Genomic DNA, 27500 nt, shown 5'->3' with positions numbered 1-27500 from the left:
TTATCTCATAACTTTCTGTTATGTAAAAATATATTTTCAAAATCCCAATGTCTGACATTCAAAGACCTCCACACAGCCAAACCCTACCTTCCAGTTCTGTCTCTTCCCTATTACATTCTACGTGCCATATGATTGAAGACAGGCATATATGTGTTAAATAATCTATAAACATGGATCTTGTATTATCACCTCAAAATCCTAGATGATCCTCTTCTATTAAACATACATTACCTGAGTTTAGGTAAGTCTTAGTGTTATGCATTAAAGGTTAAAATATAAATTAATATTGATAGATAATCATCAAATTTCTTAGAATCTAGACTTACAACTAGATAATTTTAACAACAGATGTAGGCACTAGATGCTTTACAAGCACAAAAAAGAGAACCCCTGACCGGGCATGGTGGCTCACATCCGTAATCTCAGCACTTTGGGAGGCCAAGGCAGGCAGATCACTTGAGGTCAGGAGTTCAAGACCAGCCTGACCAATGTGATGAAACCCTGTCTCTACTAAAAATACAAAAATTATTTTCTTTTCTAAGGGAACTTGGGCACCGCAAGCTCCCACTCTGGTCTGAGGGACTGGCAGTCCAGCCACCAGTTGTTTTCAAGCCCTCCCTGGCTTGAATGTGGGACCTTACCAGGGACCTGCCCCCTTCTGCCCAGGAATCTGTCTGCTTCCTATTGCCATTCATGGCTCCCAGGCTGTAGGTGTGAAGGGGGGCCTGCATGCCAGCTCTGAGATGCCCTCTGTGCCCACCTCGGCTTCCCTCCTATTCTTGGTGCCCAAAGTCTGGAGGGGGACAAGGCATCAAGGGGCTGGTGTATCAGCACTGCTCGTAGCGTGTGCACACCTGGACAGACTGCAATAGTACCAGGTCTCAGCCCCTACTTTACTCCTAGATTGGAGTGGACATCAACAGCAGGGAGAAACCAGGCAGCAGGAGCATGCATTTTCAAACCTGCAAGTGAAGGCGGACCTTCCCAGGCCGCCAGGAGTGCAGAGATGCCTGGGTCTGCAGCCTTGGTTTGGGTGGTTACATTTGCATGGGGGAGTGGGAGGCCATGATCCGCAGTCATGACTTGGATGGCTGTAACCCAAACCTCCTGGGTGGGACTTCTGCCTGCTCCATGGAGCAGGTGGCCCAGATCTACAGCCTGGGTTGGGGTGGCTGCAGCTGTGCTTGGAGGGCGGGGCTGTCACCTGCTCCTTGGCCCCAAGAGCACAACGATGCCTGGGTTTGCAGGATTGGCTAGCAGTGACTCCTGGGGTGCTCCCACCCCAACTCAGAAGGCACAGGACTCCCCCTTGTCCCTGGCTCCTGTGCCGGCCACACCTCCCTGCTGCAGCTGGTCTGAAGGCACTGGCCGCTACAGATGGCCCACTGCTGCCATGAATACTGGCAATATATTCCCAAGTCAGGGAATATATGCTTGAGACTGAACAGTAGAGAGATAATTGAAAGGTAATGCTAGTGTTTAACTAGATTTGAATTTAGAGGATTAAGGTTCAGTTTCTTCCATGCTTTGTATTGCCCATGTGAATTGGAGAAAGCTTTTGGCTTCTCTGAGCCTTTACATCTGCTAAATGGGAATCACTGTAGTCTTGCTTACCTTACCTTATACAAAGAGGATTTTATTTTAGTGTGATGAAAAGCAAATCACATAAATCTTACCATGTTTACTATTTTTCTTCAGCACACAAATAGGTTTTTTAAAGGATCAAATGAGACATACATTTAAAACTTCTAAAATATAATGATGTTGACTATATCAGCAGAGGGAATAGAAATCATAGTGAAAATGAGTAAAAGTGGAGAGGAAAAAGTGTTTACTGATTGAGTATTCCAGAGAATCATGATCCTGGATGAAGTTTATTCTGACTCCCACAGCTATGCCTCAGTTCCCAGCTTTATACTCTACTCCTCTATCAGAGATAAGGCTTTGTGGTCCCAGGACAGCTTTTGAAACCTGACCCTGGGGAATGTCTAATTATGATGTAACATTTTTTTCCTAATTTGTCCCTTAGAGGGAAGAGAAAGATACATAATTTTCCTTTAGACATTGCATCATCCAAAGACAAACTCCCAGGAAAGACCATCTTTCCATTCTAGTTATTCCTGGAAGAGGCTTCAGAGACATTTGTACCCTTATTGTCGAGCTAGGAGAAGAGGCAGGTGGCTGCAGAGATTTTTGAGGAGCATTCTCATGGTGTCAGGCAGGGTAAGTACTAATGACTGCATTGAAAGGGCATCCTCCAACCTCCTTTTGTTTCTATTTTGCCTGCCCAATAGCTTCCTTACATCCTCAACTCTTCAGAACCCAACTGTTGCCCTACTCTTTCATGGCAAAGTGTCATATTTTAAGAACTTTGTTACATGAGTAAAATATTATAATAAGGGTAAATGAAATCCGGAAGGGATATCGGAAAGAATATGGTTCAGCTAACAGTATGAAGATACTGTTAATGTCTAAGTTCTTTTAGACACTAAAATCCTGTTGAAACGCTAATAATTGTGGATTCTTGAAGAGTCACAGAGAAAGTTACTACTTTTCTTCGAAGTCAAGTCTAATCTAATTCACGTGTTTCTACATTATACAAGAAATATTTTTAGGTTGAACTCCTTGGACCCTACGAAATATCTTTAGCAATAGGATTTTATTGATGTTCTTTATGTATTTCAGGAACAAGAATAATATTTATTTACCTTTATATAGCCCTTGAACCTATGGCATCATTGATATAGCAGAAGATCAATCAATATATGAATACTAGTTGAATAAATGTACGAACGATGAATAATGATGCAGCTTTACTACTGAGAAGGGCCCCATGCATACAGCAACAAAGTAGTCACTCTATTTGGCTTTTATGAGCCACTTAGCACCTATTTTCTTGTCTTTTATTATAGACCTATGTTTCCTTCTCTGTCCTTCCCTATTCTCTATAATGATTGCTCAGCATGATTATACAATGGCTTAGAAAAGAAAAACACAGGAAGGACAGAGAAGTGAATGTTTTAGTCAGAAGACAACTCCAATCTTTTATACCTTTCCTCTTAAAGGCTCTGTCTTTCTGCTGAGCACTGAAGGGAACTCCCAAGGGAACAAGTAACTACCTTCCTCAAAGTTTAAGGTGCAAGGCAGAGGCATCTTTTAAAATTTAATTGTCCTAGTCTGACAGGAGAATCACTTGAACTCGGGAGGCAGAGGTTGCTGTGAGGCGAGATTGCGCCATTACACTCCAGCCTGGACAACAAGAGCAAGACTTCGTCTCAAAATAATAATAATAATAACAATAATTAATTTTCCTAGTCTGAAATGCATTTATTTGTATCTGCTTTTGACCTATTGAAGAAATCATGTCAACTTTCTCACCTCACACCCAAGACAGTCCTAAATATACTGAGGTACTCAGAGTAGAAAACAGATAGAATGGCCAGTGAGTCCTGAGCTGTATTTCTCATTGTGACACATAGGATAGTCTTGAACTTTTACAGCAAAGAGACCTGCATCCAAGTTATTGCTTTGGATCCTGGCTATGTAAATTTGGACAAGTTATTTCTTCTCTCTTGTTCTCAATTTTTCTAGCTGTAAAAAAATGACAACAATCTCTCTATAATAGAGAGAAAAATGAGATAAAATATATAAAGTAAAACATGCAAAATGCCCAGGATCATGACCATAATCACTACAAGGCAACATTTCAATAACACTAATTCATTTCTCTTATATGATTCATTCTAGGAGCTTTCAGTTCCCTTGTGGAAGATAATGCTGATATGCAAATATTTAAAATGCAAGGACAGATGTATTAGATGTCGTGAAAGGGAAAAAATAGTACTCCTCTTAAGAGTCAGAAGAAAGAGTGGTTACTTTTGGCATGAAGGATCAATGACACTTCCACAATAATGGGGACATTTAGTAGATATTGACACGTAGGATTCCAATAGGAGGATACCAAGAAAATGGAAGGAAGTAATGGCATAAGCAAAAAGAGAAATGCAGGACATTAGTCTTATATGGTTGAGCTACTGAAAATGTAGGATACTTGGCTCCAAAATTTGATGGGAGCCTGATTAGAGAAGGCAATGCTTATCAGAGGCTAATACTTTGAAGATTTATCCTTGAATATTTTTGAAAAAAAAAAAGAGGGGCAGTAAAGAAAGATGTTGGGAATATTCATCTGTAGAATGACTCATTAGAGGTAAAGAAGATCAGTGAAAAAGATGATAACATAGTCAACATGAGAGAGAATGTTAATTGCTATCACTACATTTAGTTAGCCTTGCAAAAAGTTTAGTTGCCTTTTAATCCCCAGAAACAGATGTTGGTTTGATTCCCATTGCAGCTGATTTCTGTGATACTTCTTTCCCAAGGCAGCCATAGTTACAATAAAACTAATTTTTAAAATTTCAGAATGATTTTCTTACTCTGGCTCTTAGATATGACCTTCATAGGAGGGATGATGTCTGTGGAGATGGAATTATTTGCTTGACCAGAAATCAATGGCCATTAATCAGCAGCAAGGCAATTCTGGAAAGACTTTTAGTTGGAGCAGCTATCAATATCAACAACCGATATGGGAGAAAGAGAGGGGGGAGTTACAGAGAAAGCAGAAGATGCAAAAAGGAATATTTTCTGACTTCTGAGTGCTTACCATTGGATGAGGAACAGACATGCTACTATGAAACCAACAGAAAAAAAGACAAGGCTATAAAGATGAATTATTTAGCTAGGCTCAGGCTAGATACCAGTGCTGGGGAAGATGGGGAAGCAACATAAAACATTGCTGGAAAAAGAGCTCCAATAATGTATGTTTAAATTATAACTTTTCTGAAGAACAAGAGTAAAAAAATAGTTTTAAATGAAGGTACAAATTTTAATGCTAAAACCAGAGGGACAGAAGCAGAAATTTAAAAATGACCAAACCTACAGAAAATATTTCCAGATAATGAAATTTGTATGTTGCTTTGCTTTTTGCACATCAGTTGAAGATGTTTACCAGAAAACAAAAAGGTATTTAGGGGTCCGACAGCAAATATTTCAGATGATTTTGGCATGGAGGTAAAGCTTAAGAGACATTTCTAACTGGTCTCTTCAGGATTCCAGAATCGGCTTAAGTAACTCATTACAGAAAGGAATGAAGCAATATTCAGTGGGGAATCAACATTCCAATAATAGGAGTCTCTTGTTTCCTTTTCTGTCTTCACAGATGACACAGTTGATGGCCAGTGGGAATCAGACAATGGTGACTGAGTTCCTCTTCTCTATATTCCTGCATCCTCAAAGAGGTGGACTCTCATTCTTTATTCCCTTGCTTCTCATCTATGGATTCATCCTAACTGGAAATCTAATAATGTTCGTTGTCATCCAGGTGGACATGGCCCTGCACACCCCTATGTATTTCTTTATCAGTGTCCTCTCCTTCCTGGAGATCTGCTATACCACAACCACCATCCCCAAGATGCTGTCCTGCCTAATCAGTGAGCAGAAGAGCATCTCCATGGCTGGCTGCCTCCTGCAGATGTACTTTTTCCACTCACTTGGTATTGCAGAAGGCTGTGTCCTGACAGCAATGGCCATTGACAGGTACATAGCTATATGCAATCCTCTCCATTACCCAACCATCATGACTCCCAAACTTTGTATCCAGCTGACAGTTGGATCCTGCTTCTGTGGCTTCCTCCTTGTGCTTCCTGAGATTGCATGGATTGCCACTTTGCCTTTCTGTGGCTCCAACCAGATCCACCAGATATTCTGTGATTTCACACCTGTGCTGAGCTTGGCCTGCACAGATACATCCCTAGTGATCATTGTAGATGCCATCCATGCAGTGGAAATTGTAGCCTCCTTCCTGGTCATTGCTCTATCCTACATCCGGATTATTATGGTGATTCTGGGAATGCACTCAACTGAAGGTCGTCACAAGGCCTTTTCCACCTGTGCTGCTCACCTTACTGTGTTCTTGCTATTTTTTGGCAGTGTGGCTGTCATGTATTTGAGATTCTCAGCCACCTACTCAGTGTTTTGGGACATAGCAATTGCTGTCACTTTTGTTATCCTTGCTCCCTTTTTCAACCCCATCATCTACAGTCTGAGAAACAAGGACATGAAAGAGGCTATTGGAAGGCTTTTCCGCTATCAGAAGAGGACTAGTTGGGCTGGGAAATAGATACAGATCCTGGAGACTCTGGAAAGCCTCTTGGAAGAGCAAAATTTCACTGTTTACTTATCTTTTCCATGTCTATCCTCTTTTCCTATTGCTGCAGCTACTTGTTCTATTATTTTTTAAAAGAATGATAAACTGCTATTGGGGGAAAACCTCACCCCCAATATTTATCATGGGTCCTTTTCTATTTCCCTAAGCATCTCGGCTGGTTTGAGAAACAAAGGTAAAGCGTACGAGAGATAAATTTTAAAGCTGGGTGTCTGGGGGAGACATCACATGTTGGCAGGTTCCGTGATGCTCCCTGAGCTGTAAAACCAGCAAGTTTTTATTAGCAATTTTCGAAAGGGGAGGGAGTGCACGAATAGGGTGTGGGTCACAGAGATCACATACTTCACAAGGTAATAAAATATCACAAAGCAAATGGAGGCAGGGCGAGATCACAGGATCACCGGATGGGGCAAAATTAAAATCGCTAATGAAGTTTCCGTCACGCATTGTCATTGATAACATCTTATCAGGAAACAGGATTTGAGAGCAGACAATCTGATCAAAATTTATTAGGCAGGAATTTCCTCATCCTAATAAGCTTGGGAGTGCTACAGGAGACCGGGGCTTGTTTCATCCTTTCAGCTTTGACCATAAAAGGCAGCCACCTTAAGGGGGCCGTCTATAGACCTACCCTCAGGGTGCATTCTCTTTCTCAGGGATGTTCCTTGCTGAGAAAAATAATTCAGTAATATTTCTCCTATTTGCCTTTGAAAGAAGAGAAATATGGCTCTGTTCTGTCCGGCTCTCTGGCAGTCAGAAGTCTTATCTCTCTTGTTCCCTGAACATTGTTGTTATCCTGTTCTTTTATCAAGATGCCCAGATTTCATATTGTTCAAACACTTATGCTCTACAAACAATTTGTGCAGTTAACGCAATCAACACAGGGTCCCGAGGAGACATTCATCCTCCTCACCTCACGAAGATGATGGGATTAAGAGATTAAAGACAGGCATAGGAAATCACAAGGGTATTGATTGGGNATGTTCCTTGCTGAGAAAATAATTCAGTAATATTTCTCCTATTTGCCTTTGAAAGAAGAGAAATATGGCTCTGTTCTGTCCGGCTCTCTGGCAGTCAGAAGTCTTATCTCTCTTGTTCCCTGAACATTGTTGTTATCCTGTTCTTTTATCAAGATGCCCAGATTTCATATTGTTCAAACACTTATGCTCTACAAACAATTTGTGCAGTTAACGCAATCAACACAGGGTCCCGAGGAGACATTCATCCTCCTCACCTCACGAAGATGATGGGATTAAGAGATTAAAGACAGGCATAGGAAATCACAAGGGTATTGATTGGGGAAGTGATAAGTGTCCATGAAATCTTCACAATTTATGTTCAGAGATTGCAGCAAAGACAGGTGTAAGAAATTATAAAAGTATTAATTTGGGGAACTAATAAATGTCCATGAAATCTTCACAATTTATGTTCTTCTGCCATGGCTTCAGTCGGTCCCTCCATTTGGGGTCCCTGACTTCCCGCAACAAACTGCTGTATACAGGCTGTGGATGGTAAGTGGATGGCCCGTTACATCAATGCCCATACCATGCTTGTGATAGCTGAAGCAGTATAGATGGACTCTTGCTTTTAACACAGGTTGGCTTCCTCCTCGCACTCTAGCAGCAAGGCTCCTGCTAGTCTCTTCAGTGATCTGACATGCTAGTGGAGCCAGGAAGCAGAATAGAAGAGGCATGACAGACAAGAAAGTTCTGAGAATTGCTACTGCTAACTTCCCCAATTCCCTTTCTGGAAATGCATCCCCTGTGATTTGGCATTCCATATAAATAAATCGTTTCCTGATACTAGAGAGAGGTCTTCTCCACTTTTAGCTCATTTAATTCCCAAACTCATTTCAGCAAATGTGAACTGATTATGTACATGATGTGTTACAGAATTTTAGACACCAAGAGGTTCCACCAAAATTAATAACAATAACAGTCTACTATATGTCTTGAGCACATTACTATTTAAAATATTTTCACAGGTATAAATCCTCTTGAAATCTAAAATACCCTGAAGTAAATGGGTCAGGGATCACTATTATTTAAACGTTGAAACTAAAGCTCACAGAATAATGACTTGCCTAAGGTCATATACGTAGTGACAGAGCTGGGATTTAATCTTAGGTACTCTACTGTATTCTCTGTCCCCAATAAATATATAATTTGTGTAATTTACTTGATGTTCAAAAAGCTAAATTATGCAAACTTCTTTTCCCCAAAGTTTAATGAAACCTTACTGGCTTTCAATGAGTCCTAGGAGTTAATGATTCTTTCCTCCATGAATTCCCCAGCCCTCATGTGATTGTGGCATCATGGAAAGACTATGGGACAAGGAGATGTAAGGACCGTATTTTATACCTTTTTCTGACACTACATTGTGCCATTTTGGATGATCTACTTAATTTGCTGGCCTTCAGCTTCCTCTATAATTATGTGGTTGGATTAGATCAGTGATTGCTCAAACTGATCATTAACATTTGTGGTTCAGAAAATCTGAAAGTGAAGCCTGGCCTTTTGCATTTCTAAAAATCTCCCAGAAAATTCAGATGATGGGTAAGATTTAGGAACAGCTGTGCTGGATGATCACTAAGATCATTTCTAGTCCTGAGGCTATTTAATACTCATTTTTAACAATTTCCTAACATGATTATCTCATTTATCATCAACAATTCTATGTAATAAGTATGAACTTTTTACATGAGAAACATGATACACAGAGTTGCAATAACTAGTCCAAGTACACAGAGATAATTGTTTTGAATCTAAGGCAGAAATTCATTATGTCTGGTCCCAGAGCCATGTCTTTATTGACCATGATCTTACACCTAGTTCACAGGCTTTCATCCTAATCCCTAAACTTAAGAAAAGTTCTAAAGGAAACATGGTAATCAATAAGTAAATGTAATGACAAATTATCATACGTTAAGTGGTGAAAGGGTTTATTCCTCGAGTCATCAATATTTATTTATTTGTTAAAAGTTCGAGTAGAAATTCTATGGCACCCTGTTAGGTGCAGAGGATTCACTTAGTGGCTATCATATGAGTGGTCTTGGCTTTGGAGGCCTTGGAGTCTAATGAATCATTATTGCTGCTATTAATGGGACTGTCATTACCCGCAAAACTTACTGTTTTTCTTGTCATGAGATGAGATAATCCCTATGGACTCATTGTTCCCAACCCTAGGCCATTTTATTTCCTCTAAACCTTCTGAAGTTTTTTTGTGTGTGTTTGAAACCTCTTTAGATGTGTACCCTTCTTAATTCTCTTCTCTCTCTCAATCCTGCACATTGATTCTTTTCACAAAGATATCCTTAACCTTTACGACTGAATCTCAGAAATAATTATTTTTAATACTGTTGCCTCCAGCTTCTCAACTTGGTTCCAAACTACTGCAGTCTTTAAGAAAGATTCCTCACACTAATATCTCTGGCACTGATTTTATGACCAATATTGGCCCTTATTTTGATATGATTTTTTTTCTTTTTGTTTCTCTTGCTATTAATATAGTTTTGTTTGTCCCACATCTCTCATTAGACTAAGTAGGGGTTCACTTATAGCAGAAACATTTTCTCATCCTTCTGATAGCCAGAACACAGTATATAATTCTACAGATTATCTGTCAAATATCCAAGCTTTGTTCTTGGCTAGTGCACTAACTGATTGACAGGTTGGGCTGGCTGAGAGAATTGGTGGATCAAGGCCTGTGGGAAGAAATGAGATAGAGTGAGAAGGGGCAGCCTTTGATGTCAATGATAAGCAATGCACGTATCGGCCTAAGATAACAGAAGGAGAAGGAGTAAAGAATGGAAAACTTGCCACCCAAGTGGAAACAGAACTCAAAGGAGCCAGGCTAAAATAATAAGTCTATCCAGATCCTTCAGTACTTTATTTTTAGGTACCCCCCTTAACTTCTTCTTAGTCTCAGCCCTAGTTCAGTATAGGGCTTTCTCCTATTAGTTTGGTGTTCTTACCTTTTCCTTAAGGTCATCTGTGTAAAAGAATAGACATTTGTACTCATTTGCTCTGAACCTGAAGTTACCTTGGAAGATGTCTAGTTCTGTCTTTAGGTCTTTGAAGAATCATCACACTGTCTTCCACAATGGCTGAATGAATTTACCCTCCTTCTACAGTGTATAAGCATTCCTTTTTCTCTACAGTCTCACCACCATCTGTTATTTTTTGACATTTTAATAATAGCCATTCTAACTGGTGTGAGATGGTATCTGTCCATGTTCTTTGCCTACTTCTTAAGTGGGCTGTTTGTTTTCTGTTGTAAATTTGTTTAAGTTCCTTATAGATGTTGGATATTAGACCTTTGTCAGATGCATATATACCCAAAGGAATATAAAGCATTTTTTTATAAAGACACATGCGCATGTATGTTCACTGAAGCACTATTCACAATAGTAAAGGCATGGAATCAACCCAAATGCCCATCAATGATAGACTGGGTAAAGAAAATGTGGTACATACACACCATGAAATACTATGCAGCCATAAAAAGGAATGAGACCATATTCTTTGCAGGGACATTGATGGAGTTGGAGGCCATTATCCTCAGCAAACTAACACAGGAACAGAAAACCGAGTACTGCATGTTCTCACTTATAAGTGGGAGCTAAATGATGAGACACATGGACACGTGGAGGGGAACAACACACATTGGAAACTTCCAGAAAGTGGAGAGTGAGAGGAGGGAGAGGAGCAGAAAAAGTAACTAATGGGTGCTAGGTTTAATCCCTGGGTCATGAAATAATCTGTACAACAAACCTCTATGACACAAGTTTATCTATATTACAAGGCTGCACATGTACCCCTGAACTTAGAATAAAAGTTAAAAAAAGACATCTATTTTTTTCTACATCTAAATATATGAACTCCTCATCAGCATATGACAAAAAAGGTAATTTAGCCTCTGCTCGAACATTTAACTAAGGTGGCCTTCCCATTGTTAACTAGTTCCAATAACCAGAAAGCTTCTCTTTATTAGAGTAGACTTAAGGTCTCATTAAGACTGAGAACTTCAAAATCCTAATATCCAAACACAAATCATGGCTTTTCCACTAACCAGCTTTACAACCTCGAAAACTGACACAGGTATTCTGGGTCTCAATATTTCTATCTATAATATGGAATTTCATAGATTGTAAAGACTATATATATAATATATGTTATATATATAAAATCATATATACATATAAAAATACTGAGCACAGTGCCTATAATGTTTAGTAGTTATTTTTACTATTGTTATGAGATAAAAATTACTTATAGGGCCAACATGTTGGAAAACTCCAGAGGATGCTATTAAATCTTTAGTTTCTGCTTTCTGAAATCCTAGTTCCCCAAATTTCACAAAGTAACTTTCTCAGGGCCAAGAACTGAAACTGTTACATAATATTTTGACACAAACAAAATAGCAATTTACCATTTCACAGGCAGAAAATGCTGTGGCTCATTCCTGTAACACCAGTTACTTAGGAGACTGAGGAGGGAAGATTGCTTGAGGTCAGGAGTTTGAGGCTGCAGTGATCAATACACTCCAACCTGGTCAACAGAGTAAGACCCCAACTCCAAAAAAAAAAAAAGAAAGAAAGAAATAGAGTCCCATTTATGATGCAGCATTGTTCCTTCATGTTGGAAATTTATTAACTTTCATAAGACACAGTTATTTTTATTTTGGACTTGGAAAATTATCAGTCTTGTAATTGAATGCTTTAGCAAAAGAGTCAGAAACTCTCAGAGTATGGGGTTAGACAATAACTTCTCTAAAACTGGGGCAAAGAACGTCATTCTCTCAGTTTAAATCATTTTCTTTAAACAGGGAGTGAAGTTCCAAAGAACAAAGCACCCCTGGCAGCCGCTCAGCCACTGCATTTTTGTTTCCAAACCCATAACCTGGTGTTACGTTTTAAACTATTACTTTTGTATCTTAGTCCTTTCCCTTTCCTTCCCTGGTCCTTTTAAAGGTTAGAGAAACCTAGCCTGGAAGGATGAATATTTTTCTTAATTCAGAGTCCCTGACTCTGACTTACTCAATAGTTTTGGCAAGTTGTTTCATCTACCGAGTTCTGAATTTCTAATATTTCAGAATAGATGTAATAGTTGCTATGCATGCTTTCATAAAAATGGCTAACTGACTTATTCTTCAGTTTTCAGTTTAAATGCAACTTTCTCAAGGAAAGAATGCATGTTTATCTTAATACTACTTCCCACAATTATAATTAATTATAACTAATTGTAAATTAATTGTAATTTTAATATTTTTATTCTCAACTCTTTTAAAACACCCTAAAGATGGGACCTGGACATATATATGTCTTGTTCATTGCTTTTGTAGGGCTGACACTGTGTCTGATATATAGTAAGAGCTGAATAAACATGTGTTAAATTGAATGTATGGATGGATGAATACCTTTAAAAGTGTGATATTAAAAATACTTTGCGATCTTCTTAGGAAGTTCTATAGAATTCAAAGATTTCTTGTAGCTAATATTTGATCCTCCATTCATGGAAGGACACATAAAGAATACATAATATTAGCTATTAATTAAATTCCCAGATCTTTCATATGCTACACTTTAGAATTATTTTTCACGTTTCAGGAAATAATTAGCCATCTCTTAAATAAAGAAATGGTCTGATGTAAAAGTAATCCTATTTCTTGCCACTGACTCGACTCCCATACTTTCTTACATTACCCTGGGCATAGATATTAGGACCACTAAGACAGGTACGTGAAACTTGTCCAAATAGAACTGTGACAAACTATACTTTTCAAGTATACTATACTTGTATACTACACAAGTATTCCTTCTGGCTAGTTTGCTCCTTTCCTTTGGGGAAAACACCTGGAAAGTATTTTTGTTTATTTATGTTTTACTAGATATTGTTCTAAGACTCAGAATAATGATGAGAGGTCTTGCAGAATAAAATAAAAATAAGTCCTTATTTATTTACTATCACCTACATGTCAGACACTGTGCACTGTGGTTTACAAATCTTAACACTAATATTCAAAAGACTCTTCAAGAAAATATCGTTACCAAATAATGAAATTAAGACTCAGAGATGCTAAGTTACTTTCTAAAGATTAAGTAATTAGCAAGTGACTGAACAAAATATGATTTAAATCTAGATATATGTGAGTTCAAAAAACGTGCTTTTTTCTACTGTACCAGTCTTCTCCACATGAAATGATTACAAGTGGTACAAAAAACATCATGAATTTTATATTCTAAATTTTCTTTAGCACATTTTGTTTAGGACATGACTGCCTATATTTATATTAAGTCAAGTAAATTTGAAAAATGCATATATATATATAATATATATAAAATAGTTAAGACATAGATTTTTAAAAATCCTAAGTATGATATATAAACATCTGAGTTTTGAAAATCACTGCACCACATCATGTTGAAGGGATGTGTACTTTCCCTAGTCTCTGGTCTCAAACCTAATGTGGCTCCAGCAGACAGTATGAAGGTCGCTGTAACACTGAAAGTCAGTTAGCACTTGCTGCAGCTCCACCATCCCACATAGAAAAGAATTTTTGGTTTCTCGTCTCTGGCCACTGTTGATCCCTGGGGTCACCATATCCTCAGGCCCAGCCTTGGCCTACTCCCAGCCCCAACTCATGCCAATATCCCAGTTCTCTTTAGCTGCCTCCTCATAGCCTCCTTGATCTCCTTGTTGCGCAAGCTGTAGATGAAGGGATTGAGGAAAGGTGTGAGCACTGAGTAGACCACTGCCAGGGCCCGGTCATAGTCCAGTGAGTAACTCTTCTTCAGCCGCACATACATGAAGAGGATGTTCCCATAGAAGATGAGAACCACAGTGAGGTGGGAGGCACACGTGGAGAAGGCCTTCCTCTTGCCGGCAGCTGAGGGAACTCTGAACACTGTGCAGATGATTAGCACATAGGAGCAGAGGATCAGCAAGAAGGTGGCTAGGATCTTGCATGAATTTATAACAAAATCTACTAGGACATTTATAGACGTATCAGTGCAAGCCAAACTCAGCAGAGGAGGGAAGTCACAAAAGATGTGCTGAATGCGATTGGGGCCACAGAATGGGAGGCGTGAAATCAAGGAAATTTCAACTACTGGCCCAGCCAAGCCTCCCAACCAACAGCCAATGGCAATCTCTGCACAGAGTGTTGGGGTCATGAGGGTTGGGTAGTGGAGGGGCCGGCAGATGGCTAAATACCTATCGTAGGCCATAGCTGTCAGGAGATAGCACTCAGTTGCTCCAAGGGAGTGAAAGAAATAGATCTGCAGGAGACACCCAGAGAACGAAATGGTCTTTTTCTCACTGAGTAAGTTTGCCAGCATCTTAGGGATGGTGGCAGCTGTATAGCCAAGCTCTGAGAAGGAGAGAATGCTCATAAAGTGGTACATGGGTGTGTGAAGCCGGGATTCCAGGCAGACCAGCAGAAATATCAGTAGATTTCCCAATATAGTTGTGAGATAAATGAGAAGCAACAAGAGAAAGAGATAAATCTGGACACCCTGGAGATGGGGGAAGTCCAAGATGATGAATTCTGTTACCTGGCTCCAGTTCCCTGTGTCCATTGCTCACCATTCATGTCCCTACATGTGAAGTGTGGAAGGACAAGAAAGAAAGTTGAACTATAGAGGTTCTAACAAGAAGGCAACCCTCAAATTACTATTGCCCTCCCTTCACTCACCTCCAAAGTAAAACCCTCTCAATAAATGCTTTGAGAGGTCAACATTTCAATTCCATGCCTCCCTGCACTTCCTGTCAACAGCCTCCTTCAGACTATTCACCTTTATGTTTAGTCTTCCCTAACACAGCTCATTTTTGGCCTTCCTAATCCATCCTGTATCCCAGTTGATTTTCTCAGTAGAATCTATATAGATTTTAGAAATTTAAGTGTTTCTATTCCAAGGTGTATATTAACATTTATACATATTGTTCATCTAAGGTACAAATCATCATTTTACTGATAATATATTGATACTGTACTGGACCAAATATATATAATTTGAATATTATTTTCTAACTTCTTATTTTAATTTGTTTTCTTCTTCAACTTTCTGGCTACCAAAGAATCAATTGTTTTCCCTTCTGCTCCCTCCTATTCCTTTATGAGAACTCAGGCCTGCTAGCATCTTTCAGGGGCATGTAGGTCAGAATTTAGACCTCTTTTGAACACTGGTGAGAGCTCCAGTCAAAAATAAGAAGGTTGGAGTAAATAAAAGAGCCAAAGAAAGACAGGAGGAAAATCTATCTTTCTGCATTTCAACTTCAGACTGTGACCACTTCATCAATTCTTCCTGCCATTTCCCCCTCTGTCAACTTCAAATGCTCTTTTCTGGTTTATTGCTTCTGTAGATATTACATATACATGCTCTGCTGTGTTGAGGTCAATGTAACAACAATTGAGCATTTTCAGTACTCTAGGTATTATACTTAGAACAGGGACTAAACAGATAAATAAAATGTGGCAGCTGATGCTAACAAACTAATATTCTAATACAGAGTATAGGGAAACAACTAACTATTATACAGCTCTTTCATGGAACACTCTATCAATGTAAAAACCTGCTATTATTCTCATTTACTAAACAAACAAAAAAGTAAGAGCCTTAAATTCTTTCTCTTTACTCATCCCACAGCCACTGCTCTATTTCTATGTCCCTAAAAGAAAACTTTTCCAAGAGTCAGCTATATGCATTGCCTTTAATGTCTCTCTTTAAGTTGCTTCTTAAACCCACTCTAATTAGATTTGCACTACCACCACACCATTAAAACCTCCTTTCTCATAGACATTAATTATCTAAGATTTCCTGGATCCAGTGGTCATTTCTCACTCCTCAGCTTATTTCGACTATCTGTGTTTCTTGACAGTGTTGATTTATCCTGCCTGTTCACACACTTCCTTCACTTGATTCTCAGGGTACTATACTTTTAGTTACTTTCTATCTTATTAGTCATTCCTTCTCGTTCTGCATCATTAGTTTCTCCTCCATGCCCCACCCTTTCAATGTCACAGTGCCCATGGTCCATGTTTAATCTTTTCTTTTCTCTTCTGTATAAACTCAACTCATCTGCTAATACCATCCAATACCAGAGCTTTAAACACTATAAATGTGTTGAAGACATCTAAATCCATATCTCAGGCAATATTTTTCTCCCCTACTCCAGACTCATATATTTCACTACCTACTCACATCTCCTCTTGGGAGTCTAAGAGCCATCTCAAACTGAACTCCTGGGGGCTCTACCCCTAGTCTTCCCCATCACAAATGATGGCAACTGCAATCTTCCAACTGACAAACTAAACTCCTGCAGTCATCCTTGTTTCTGTCTTTGTCTCATATATCTAGGAACTGACTGTGTTTTACCACCTTGGTCCAAGTCACTTTTATCTTACCTCTATTACTGTAATTCACTCCTAACAGACCTCCCTACTTGCATTTGTCCACTTGTAGCCTCATCTTAACACAGCAGAGTGATCCTGTTAAATTTTAAACTAGGTTCTGCGTTTCCATTGTTCAAATGTGTTCAGTGAATATCATTTAACAACCTTTGCTGTAGCTCTTTCCTTCTTCTTGAATCTCTTTCACTATTTGGATAGCTCTTTCATTGATTTTATCTTTGCTCAAATTTCACCAGCTCAACTACCTGGGCCACCCTATATAACAGCAGTGTGCCTCCAACCTTACATCCATATTCTGTACTGCTATTGCCTTTCTCTACTAAACTTTTAACTTTTTTTCCAGAAGACTTATCATGTTCTAATCTGTAAAATGTACTTATTTCTTATTCCTATTGATTATTGGTTCTCTCCTCTTTGAGAGTATAAGTTCCTTAAGGGCAAAGATTTTTTTCTTTTCTATTTTGTTTACTGGTGTATGTCAAGTGCTAGAGCCATGTCTGAAATATAGTTACAACTCAATAAATATATAATTAATACGCAAATCAATTAAGATAACTGCTAATTTGCATATGTAGTAGGAGTTATGAGTCATGGGCTGGATGTGGAGATAAATCAGGAAAATTTCATAGAACACATAATTTATTATTATTATTATGTTTGGAGACAGCATCTCACTCTATCACCCAGGCTGGAGTGTAGTGGCAGGATCTCTGCTCACTGTAGCCTTGACCTCCTGGGCTCACGCAATCCTCCCGCCTCTGCCTTCACAAGTATCTGGGACTACAGGCATGCGCCACCATGCCTAGCAAATGTTTGCGTTTTTAGTAGAGACAGGGTTTAGCCATGTTGCTCAGGCTGGTCTTGAATTCCTGGGCTCAAGTGATCCACCTGCTTTGGCCTCTAAAAGTGCTGGGATTACAGGCATAAGCCACCTTGCCTTGCCAGAATATATAATTTTTATTTGAAGTGAATAAAGTGTCAGAATTTTTTAGATGGAAAAATGAAAAAACAGTATTTGAAACAGAAGGGAGTGCTTGTGCAAAGGCCAAGAGTTACAAAAGACACCGAGTCTTCTCTTTCTGCCTTCCAGTCAGTCTTCTTATCGCTTCTTCCCTCTCCAGGATCCTAAAATTCATCCAGACTAACTTTGTTTACTCTGACTTTTCTTGGCATTTTTCTAAACCTAGGGAGCATGTCCATCCCATACACAAAAGCCTTTCTCAATACAAGACTTAATATAGGACGTTTCTCTACTAAGATTCCAGAGACCTACTTCTGGGCCAGACTCTTGGCTTATAATCTTGTACCATATAGGTTGATGGCTCTGGAAGTCATTAATTGCTGGTATGTTGAAGCATCTGTTCAATGTGTGTTTGACAATTGAATAAAAGTGACTTATCATTCTTTTGCCCATTTGCAATGGGCCTGTTCAATATAAATACTTGAGTTATCCCTATATTGTGAATACATACCTGTGTTAGTTTGTATGCATTACAGACATTTTTCTTTAACAGTGTTTGCTGTGTATTTTCGGCTGTGTTTACTTTGCCTTTTTTAAAAAATAAAGAAATTTTAGAATTTGAATGCAGTCCAATTTAATCAAGTTTTTCTTCCTGGCTTTTAAACTAATCTCATGAGGAATATTTTAAGCTATTTCTTCCCATCTCAGTGGAAATAAAACAGTCCAGGACAGTGAGCTGTTTAGATGACCTAAAGCACTGAATAGTGTAAGGATATAGTAATGTACATTAAAGTATGTAATGGTTACCTAAAGATCTTCATGATAGCTATGTAAATACTCTTGAATTTGTAATCACTTTCTTTTTTTATAGGAAAGAAAGAATTTCCAGCTGAGAAATATGCTGCCAAGACATATTTGGGGAGCTTCCATTATATATTATTTTTTTAAATTTAAATTTCCCATTTTAATTTCCGGAGTAACACGGGCAGGTTTGTTATATAGATAAACTTTGTGGGCCCCATTGGGGTTTTGTTGTAAGCAGATTATTGTCAAACGCATGTATTAAGGCGTAGTACCTTCTGGGTTTATTTTTTTTCTGAATCCTTTGCCCTCCCTTTCTTAACTCTGCCACTTTTCCACCCTCCTTGATTAGCCCAGGCAATGTGTTGTATCCCCTCTTGTGTCCATGTTGTTTTCTCATCTTTTTAGCTTCTCACTTAATAAATGAAAACATCCAGCATTTTTGGTTTTCCTGTTCCTGGCATTAGTTTGTTGAAGGGTTAATATGGCTCCCAGCCGGCATCATGTTCGCTGCAAGGGAACCATGATCTCATTCCTTTTTAAAGGCTGCATAGTAATTGCTATAAGTGTTATGTACCACATTTTCTTTTATCCAGGGCCATATGCTTGGAAATTGGCCCATTTAGGTTTTTGATTCCAAATTTTTTGAAATTGGTGAATAGTGTTGGGGCGGCCAATGAACATACAATGGTCCATGTGTCTTTTTTATACTTAGGAGCAATTTATATTTCTTTAGGGTAAATACACCCAGTAAGTGATTTTCCTTAGTTTTTTTATCAACTTTTTCTACCCTGATTCTTCTCTCTATCTTTCTTTCAATGCCAGAACTCTTAGATTTTCCATTTTTTTTGGCTATTTTCCTGTATCGTTGTAGGTATATTTCCTCTTTTTTTCTTTTTCTTTTTTTCCTTTTTTTCTTTTGTCTTCCTTCTGACTGTTGGCCTTTTTCCAGTTGCTATCTTTTCCATACTCTTGCCTAAGCAATCAAAGTCATCAGGATTAGATCAAGTATTATTTTCCCATGGAAAACTGGCACCCCCAACTCCTTCATCTTACAAGTTCACAGTTCTCAGAGGTTTGGACCATTTCCTTCTCTTCTTCACACCTCCTTTAATATGGCAAAAATACTGATGGTTTTCCCTTTTTTAAAAAAACATTTCTTTTATTATTTCTAATTATGATTGTAACTTCTAGTACTGACAAACCTTAAGTTAGTGTTGAAAAAAGCTTTAGGAACTATGCCTCTCCAGTGGCCCCCATAATTTTGGATTTCATTGGATTGTTAGAATATCTTAAATGTATTATGTATTTCCAACAGTTCATAAAAAGAAAAGACCTTTAAATATCACAAAAAGGAAGGCTAAAATAGAAGGATAAATCATGTGTATCAAACTTCATATTGTACTTATGTTTCTAATTTTGATTCAGCCCAGGAAAAACTGATATCTTCTCACTCATAAAGGAATTCATGTCCCCACAAATGGGCATCCACCCTCTGCCTGGATTTACAGCAGTGGAAGCTTCCTGACCCATAAGACAGTTCTTTCCATTTTTGAAATACTTTAGTTTACAACTGTCCCTTCCAATGACCAGAAACCTGGCTTTCACCATTATTCTTTGCTTTGCTCTGTGATACAACCCTACTGCTCTGGTCCAGAGTCATGTTTTTAAACACTCTTTTCATCACCATTATAGCAATTTCAGTGTTTGCCAAGTGAGTTTCTGTATTTAGCCTAGACTCCTTTGTTTGCAGTGTACCCTCACTAGAAATACGCTTTATCTTTTATCAGTCTGAAGACACTTGAACCATTTTCTAGCTCAAGTCTGTCATTTTTTCCCAACCATCTAAGTTAAATACTGTTCTTTCACACTTCTAAATTCTCAGTAGTACTTTCTCACTGTGCCCCCAAATATATCCTGTAATGCACTGCAATTATTTTCCATGCATATGTCTTATCACTCCAAAGCAACTCTTTGTGAGCTTCTTGAAATTAATGAGGAAACTTCATACCATGTCGTACCTCCTAGAGTACTTAGCACAATGCCTTATATATCAGAGTTACGGTGGGTAATGAAAAAGAGGGTGATCGAGATGACTTGTGCAGCTCTTTCACTCATCAGTTACTCATCTACTCCCATTTCCTGATATTGGAATCAGGGCTCTCTTAAAACCTACCACATATACAAGTTTACATTTATCTTACTTAGGTCCATTGAAATCCTAGTTTATTTCCCTAATTCTAGAAAGCTTTTAGAATATATGCCTTGCATTCTTTTCTTCAGATACCACAGCTGCATTATTCATAGTTCATAATTGTTTAGGCATAGGGCCAAAGATCTGGGGTGAGAAGGGGATGCCATTTTAGAGATTATCTCACTCAATGTCTTCCCTAAAAAAAAAAAAAAAAAAAAAAACTGGGATCCAGAAACGGGAGAAGACTTGTTCCAGTTTACACAATTAATGAAAAATATAGTCAATTTACTAATTTTGAAGCCAGACTCTTCACTATAGCATTTGAAAACAGAATAACTGTTTTTTAAAATAGTTTCTGTGTTTGAATTATATGTTTTATGGTCCCTGGTTATTCAAAACCTCTCCATATTTCTGAATCTTCTAGGTCTCTTAGTGATCAGGCTAAGAAGGAATATGAAGATGAAAATACCTGCTTGATAAAGTCTTACCTAGAGATTGATGGTGGGGAGGGCTCTGCTACAGCTTAACTCTGGAAGCCCGGCCACTGCTCAGAGTCTGGTCTGAAATTCAAAAAGAACTTCCTGCTCACTTCCTATGTGTCATTTGCAGTATTATACCCAGCCACTCCAGGGGCTTGGAGGGGTTGAAGTTTATCACTTTGATGGAACCTGTGGGAATAAGTTAAACCATAAAACAAATTCTTCTCTCATAAAACCTGGATTCTTGATAGGGTTCTTACAGAGGCAGAAGCCCATGGGCCTTCTGAGCAGACCTCCTGGGGTCACTAAAGTGGTCTCTCAGGAAGGGAACTGACATACAGCAAGTTCATTAGCTAGTAGTCCTTCATTACCTATTAGTTACTACAACTATAACGACCAGTCCAAGTTGAGATAGAACATGTCTCAAGGCAATTACTTCCTTTAGTAAATAACAATAACTGATGTGAAAACTAGGTTCAAATGGGTTCCTGTATTGCATGACTTGGGAGTAAGCATACAACTTTCAATTATGATAGGATCTTTATAAAATGTAACTGACCTTCTCTGACCCTGAAAGCTTGAGGACAGGGAGACACTGAGGACATAAATACCATCAAGGCCGACTCCTCATCTTGTCTGTTGCTCATATTTATAGCAGTTATATGTTGTCTTACCCACTGCATTCTCCTCTCTACTCTAATGTTACCTGCTCCGTAAAGAGTGCTGCTTCAGAATCTTGGATTTCAGTTCCAACCTTTCTTCCAAATACTTATGTGACATTAGGCACTTCATTAAGCCTTGGTTGGCAATATTGCCAGAAGGGTGGATTTTAAATATTCTTGCCACAAAATAAAAATGATAAGTACTATATGTGAGGTGATGAATATGTTAATTAGCCTAATTTGAGCATTCCACTCTGCGTACATGTATCAAAACATCACATATATAATTGTTTGTCAGATAAAAATTTTAAAAAGTATAAAGAAGATTTACTTTCCTCATATAAAAGTAATAATCAAATGTGATAACGTAAAAAAAAGTACTTACAAACTATAATATAAACCATGAGAAGAATTAAATAATTTTTGTCACTTTCCCCATCCCACCCACACTTTCAATACTCTTCACCCAAGTTTATATTTTTCTATCTCCTACTTTCTTTCTGGAAGATAATTTTTTTCAAACTGAGTTGCAAGTATTTAATATTTTGTTTGTGGTAAACAGATTTTAACTAATAACATAATTTTGAGTCAAAGCATTATTTTGTTTTTTGATTTGTATACATAGAGTTTAAGTAATAATTTTATTTACTTAATGACTAAAAGTTTATTCAGGTTTTCTAAATCCCTATTAGGCAATTAAGGGTTAAATAACCACTACCTTTTAAATTAAAGTTTCCACCTCTGTCAGTTTCATTTCAATTACTTCTTTTCTGTGAGCTAGAATATCATCTATTCCTAAAATATGTCCATCAATTCTGCTAGAATATCATCTATCCCTAAAATATGTCCATCAGTTCTGCTACCCTCCCTCCAAATGTTATTCTGTCTCTACTTGTGTTGGGGTAAATGTTTAATAACTGACTTTCCTCTAACAAAGATTCTCTACTTCATTGAACTCTAGTTCTCTTTTTGACTAAACCTCAACCTTGGCTTACAAAATCTATAGACTGTCAGCAAAAATGATTTCACCACCCACCTTCCCTCCCCCACCACATGTATTAAAAGACTTAAACACTGATATAGTTTCTAAGAGCTCAAGGCCATAGATGATCCTAGCATCTCTTTAAGTGCCTGCCTGAGAAAATTCAAAGCTACCAAAACAATTTATGTCTATGTGTGTGTGTGTGCATGTGTGTGTGTGTTTGTGTGTGTGTGTATATATATTTGTATATCTGTATATTACTTATTAAATCTGTCCTTACCACTTTAGCATCTGCATTGTTTAGCTTTGACATAGCCTATCGTTTTTAAAAAGGCCCTGATTTATAACATTTGCTGATTGGCATAGTGCTAATACTCCCACTGTATCTGATTCCAAGCTATTGGTGCCACAGAATTTCTAATAAGTTGTCAATCATTTCTCAAAAACTATGAGCAGACTTTAGCACATAACTGCCGGTCTTTTTTATGTTATCACATGACTTGAAACTGCAACTCCATTGACTTCCTCAATACTCACTAACCTCTCACCCTTTTGCAATGTCTTTTACCATCACTGTTCACAGAAAATGACTGTATAAAGAAAAATAGTAGCAATGTACTGTGTGTTTATTTTACAAAAATATATGATAAAATAGTGTGGATGACAGCAGGGAGGATTTGGAATAAAGGACATACATATATATGCAAAGGTTCTCTACCTAGTTCATGAATCTGGTGAGACAAAACACATAACAAATCAAGAAAAGCAGGTTTGTTACTCATAGACAGGCAGCAATGAGAAACAGAAGCCTGGGGTTCATGACAAGCCCATTCCCACAGCTCAGGAAAGCTGTCCAGACTGAATGGACTTTTACTATACATACCCCACACTGCACCACAGCGGAGGGACCCAAAAAGCACTAGTCTTTGGAAAACAGATAGACAGTTAATTATAAACATACATTTATCATGCGTCCTAGCAATCCTACACTTATGCATTTTCTTAAACAACACGAAAATTTATGTTTACACATAATCATATCATGTTAAAAATGAATATTATCTAGAGATAGCTTACCGGCTCACTGAAGTCTGTGAGTAAAAATTAAATACAGATCCAGAAAAGACAACCTAGTATGATGCACAGTGACTAAGTAAGGACCAGTTACCAGTATTATCCAAGGAAATTCAAAAGGCAGATGTGAGACAAGTTGAGGTGGGATGTGCAGAAAACAGGTGAGTACAACTAGGGAAGACCAATGCATTCTGTGGAAGAGTTTCAGTAATGATTAGAATCATTATGTCATTGTTAAAGGCCAAATATGTTATTGACCAGGTGTGGGTAAGATTCATTACATGTTTCATTCATTACACTTGCATTGAATACTCATCCTATTTAGGTGCTGTGCTAGATTCTGGACATATGACAAATTAAAAAACTGAAATAATTTGAGACAAAATCTAGTTTATAGATGCTTGTAGCAAAGAATGACAAACTACATCTATCTATATATACATAAATGTCCACAAACACATAAATTGCCATACATATTTTGAAGAGAAGCAAAACACACTTCAGAGATAAAAATGAGTGACATAAATTAGACTGAGGGTTCAGAAGTCCTCTCAAAGCTAGCATCACTGGAAATTGATATTTGAACAGAAAAATCACACAATTAGGAGGAGTGAGCCAAATGAAATATTGGGGAAAAAACAGGGTGAAGATCCTGAAGCCAGAAAAATCCATAATGTATTTGAAGACCTGAAAGAGTAATCATGTAGCTAGGGAAGAGGGAGTTGAGGGAGAAGAGGTATGAGTCTATGTTGGCGAGGAAGGCAGGGAAGAATTTTGTTTAGCCTTATAAAGTATGGTGAGGCTTTTAATTTTATCTTAAGGGCAATCGAGAATTTCTCATGTTTTTATAAAATGGTATATACAATTCAGATTTCAAACACGTTACTTTATATTTGATGTGGAAAATATATTCGAATAAAATGAGAGTAGGAGAAAGGAACGTGGGTAGAATATTATTATATTAATCCAGTTGAGAGATGTTGGCAATTTACACCAGGGTAGAAACACTAAAGTGAATAAGAAATAAATTGATTTAAGAATATATTTTGTGAAAAGATTGGCACACATTAATAATTGATCGTAATTATGAGTGGAAGAAAAGGAAGCAAAATAGAATATTTAAAATTTTCTAGAAGAAACATAGGGAAACAAAAGCATCAAGATTTCATGGTTAGGAATTTTAAGAAATCAATTTTGACATGTTGAGTTTTAAATTATTGAGAATTCCAATCCAGGAACTGTTGATAAGTGGGAAGTTGAATATATAAGTCTAAATCTCAGAGAAAAAAATGTGGTTTGGAGATAAAAATTTAAGAGCCCTTGTGATAGACAGAGATCGTATTTAAATCCATAAGAATAACTCTGAGTATCTAGAGATATAGCACAGCAGGACAACGAAAGCTGGGAAAGACTCACCAGAAAGATAAGAAGAAAATTGGGAGGTAATGATGTCATGAGATTTAGGGAGACTTAAGAAGTAAAAAGCTAAGAGAGTTGAGGTATAAAAACTGGTTGTATGTGTCAAGAGTTCAGAAGAGAGGAAGGAAAAGAAGTTTCTGATGGATTTGGCAGCATGGAGGTCAATAATGGCCTTCACAAAAATATTAGTTGGACGGTCTGAGCCAAAATAAGATTGGAATAAGCTGAGAAGTGAATATGAAGTAAAGAAGAGGAGACACGGTGTTTTGAGAAGTTTGACTGGAAAAAGGAGCAGAGAAATTGATCTCTAGCTGGATGCAAATGTGTGACCAAGGAAATATACATGCTTATTTTTTAAAAGAAGAATGTAGATTCTAAAATATTCTTAAATGCTGACATAAGTGATCAAGTAAAAAATGGAAAAGGTAGAGATGTAGAAAATGAGAAAACCATAAAGAAATGAAGTATTTGAAGAGGTGAAAGGAAGTGAAACTCAGAGCATGTGTGATGATGGGAAGATTATTCAAGGCCAAGCTAAAGGGACATAGAACTTTTATGAATTGAACATTGTGGTGAGAAAGGACATTGGAAGAAAGTCAATGGTGAGCAAGATTAGCTTTATCTCCCTTCTGGAAGATGGTCCTCCTGATGGCTTTAATGAGTTCCTTGTTACGAAGACTGTAGATAATTGGATTGACCATTGGTGTTAGTATGGAGTAAACCACAGCAAGTGTTCGGTCAAGGGTCAGTGAATAGCTCTTCTTTAGCCGCACATACATGAAGATGATGCTCCCAAAGAAGATGAGGACTACAGCAAGATGTGAGGCACTGGTAGAAAAGGCCTTCTTTCTTCCTGATGCTGTTTTTATCTTCAGCACAGCCCCAATGATCCTTGCATAAGAAAACATGATAAAGAGGAAAGTGATAAGAATTATGAAAGCATTAGTGGCAAAGTCCACCAGAATGTTAGTGGACGTGTCCTTGCAGACCAAGCTCAGCAAAGGTGGAAAGTCACAGAAAATGTGTTGGATTTCATTGTAAGCACAGAATGGGAGCTGGGAGACCAGGATGACCTCAGAAATGGGACACAGGAAGCCACAAATCCAACAAGCAGCAGTCATCTTGGCACAGAGTGTGGTGGTCATAATTGCAGGGTACTGGAGGGGCCGACAAATGGCCAGGTATCTATCATAGGCCATGGCTGTAAGAAGGTAACATTCAGAAACTCCCAAGGAGTGGAAGAAGTAGGTCTGAAGGAGGCATCCTGCAAAAGAAATGGTTTTCTTCTCACTGAGAATATTAGCTAGCATCTTAGGGATAGTGGTGGCTGTATACCACAACTCCAAGAAGGAAAGAACACTGACAAAGTGGTACATGGGTGTGTGCAGAGCTGCATCCAGTCGGATGACTGAGAAGATGAGCATGTTGCCACAGATGGTGAACAGGTATGCCAACAGCAGCAGGACAAAAAGCCAGCCCCTGACATAGCCCACACTGGCAAAGCCAAGGAACACAAATTCAGCCAGGCTTGAATGGTTGTGTTGATCCAATGGGAGGCTGAGGTAAAGAAGAAAAGAAGAAAACATTGGATTGATATGACTGCTGAATCCATGCCAAAACTTCATTTCTCTCTCCCTCTTTTTAACTTAAAAGTAGCACTAAAATTACTACTATTACTCTCACTACTATTACTATTACTGTGAAAATAATAATAGCTAACTCTTATTAGCCCTTAACTATTCATGAAACAGTTTTACAAGTGTCTTACATTCAATATTTACTTAATTTTTATACTTCAATGAGATAAGCACCATTGTTTTGCCTATTTTGCAAATAAGAAAATTCGGGAATAGAGAGAAAGAAGCAATTAGAACACTTTTCTATTTCCTATAGATACTTTTTCAAGGAAACAATATTTAGACCATCCTCAAACATTCTAGCTCTGTACTATATGACTGTTCTCAAACATTCTAACTCCTCTTCTCAGGTCATAGTTTTTCCTTCAGTTAAGTCTTAAAGAGTGAATTTTGGGCATGAGATTAATATAGTAGCAAATCTTTTCTTATTGTTCAGTTCAGTTCATATTTATTGAGCAAATATGTGTCAGGCAGAAAGAACATAAAATTCAGCAATGTACAGTCTCTGCCACCAGAAAGCTTACAACCCTATAAAGAAGCAGACATCTCAATAGGATTTGTAAAGTACAGAACACTTCTGAGTGCCTGAGAAGTGGCTCATTTCTCATGCCCGGATGACTGAAAAAAAACTTTTAGAGGAATCCCATAAGATGAATTTTCC

General features: G+C 38.0%; 3 protein-coding genes across 3 annotated transcripts; 1 reads left to right on the top strand and 2 right to left on the bottom strand.

Annotated features, from left to right (window-relative positions):
- Positions 1-5053: 5053 nt before the first annotated feature.
- On the top strand, positions 5054-6175 carry OR6K6 (olfactory receptor family 6 subfamily K member 6). Its single transcript, XM_017875543.1, has one exon. It carries the CDS (start codon positions 5144-5146, stop codon positions 6173-6175), a length of 1032 nt encoding a protein of 343 aa, XP_017731032.1. The 5' UTR covers positions 5054-5143.
- A 7622-nt stretch (positions 6176-13797) lies between these two features.
- Positions 13798-14812, bottom strand: OR6N1 (olfactory receptor family 6 subfamily N member 1). The gene has a single exon (XM_017875542.1). The coding sequence runs from the start codon at positions 14796-14798 to the stop codon at positions 13860-13862; it is 939 nt and encodes a 312-aa protein (XP_017731031.1). The 5' UTR covers positions 14799-14812; the 3' UTR covers positions 13798-13859.
- A 10986-nt stretch (positions 14813-25798) lies between these two features.
- Positions 25799-26827, bottom strand: OR6N2 (olfactory receptor family 6 subfamily N member 2). The gene has a single exon (XM_017875536.1). The coding sequence runs from the start codon at positions 26825-26827 to the stop codon at positions 25799-25801; it is 1029 nt and encodes a 342-aa protein (XP_017731025.1).
- Between the last annotated feature and the right edge of the window lie 673 nt (positions 26828-27500).

Source organism: Rhinopithecus bieti, unplaced genomic scaffold (assembly GCF_001698545.2).
Source record: "Rhinopithecus bieti isolate Rb0 unplaced genomic scaffold, ASM169854v2 scaffold_10132, whole genome shotgun sequence".
NCBI lineage: Eukaryota > Metazoa > Chordata > Mammalia > Primates > Cercopithecidae > Rhinopithecus > Rhinopithecus bieti.
This window is presented reverse-complemented; position numbering and strand designations above follow the sequence as displayed.

What these genes read in the sequence shown, in the direction of transcription:
- OR6K6 (XM_017875543.1), top strand. Translation starts at nt 5,144, where the DNA reads ATGAAGCAATATTCAGTGGGGAATCAACATTCCAATAATAGGAGTCTC.
- OR6N1 (XM_017875542.1), bottom strand. Translation starts at nt 14,798, where the DNA reads ATGGACACAGGGAACTGGAGCCAGGTAACAGAATTCATCATCTTGGAC.
- OR6N2 (XM_017875536.1), bottom strand. Translation starts at nt 26,827, where the DNA reads ATGAAGTTTTGGCATGGATTCAGCAGTCATATCAATCCAATGTTTTCT.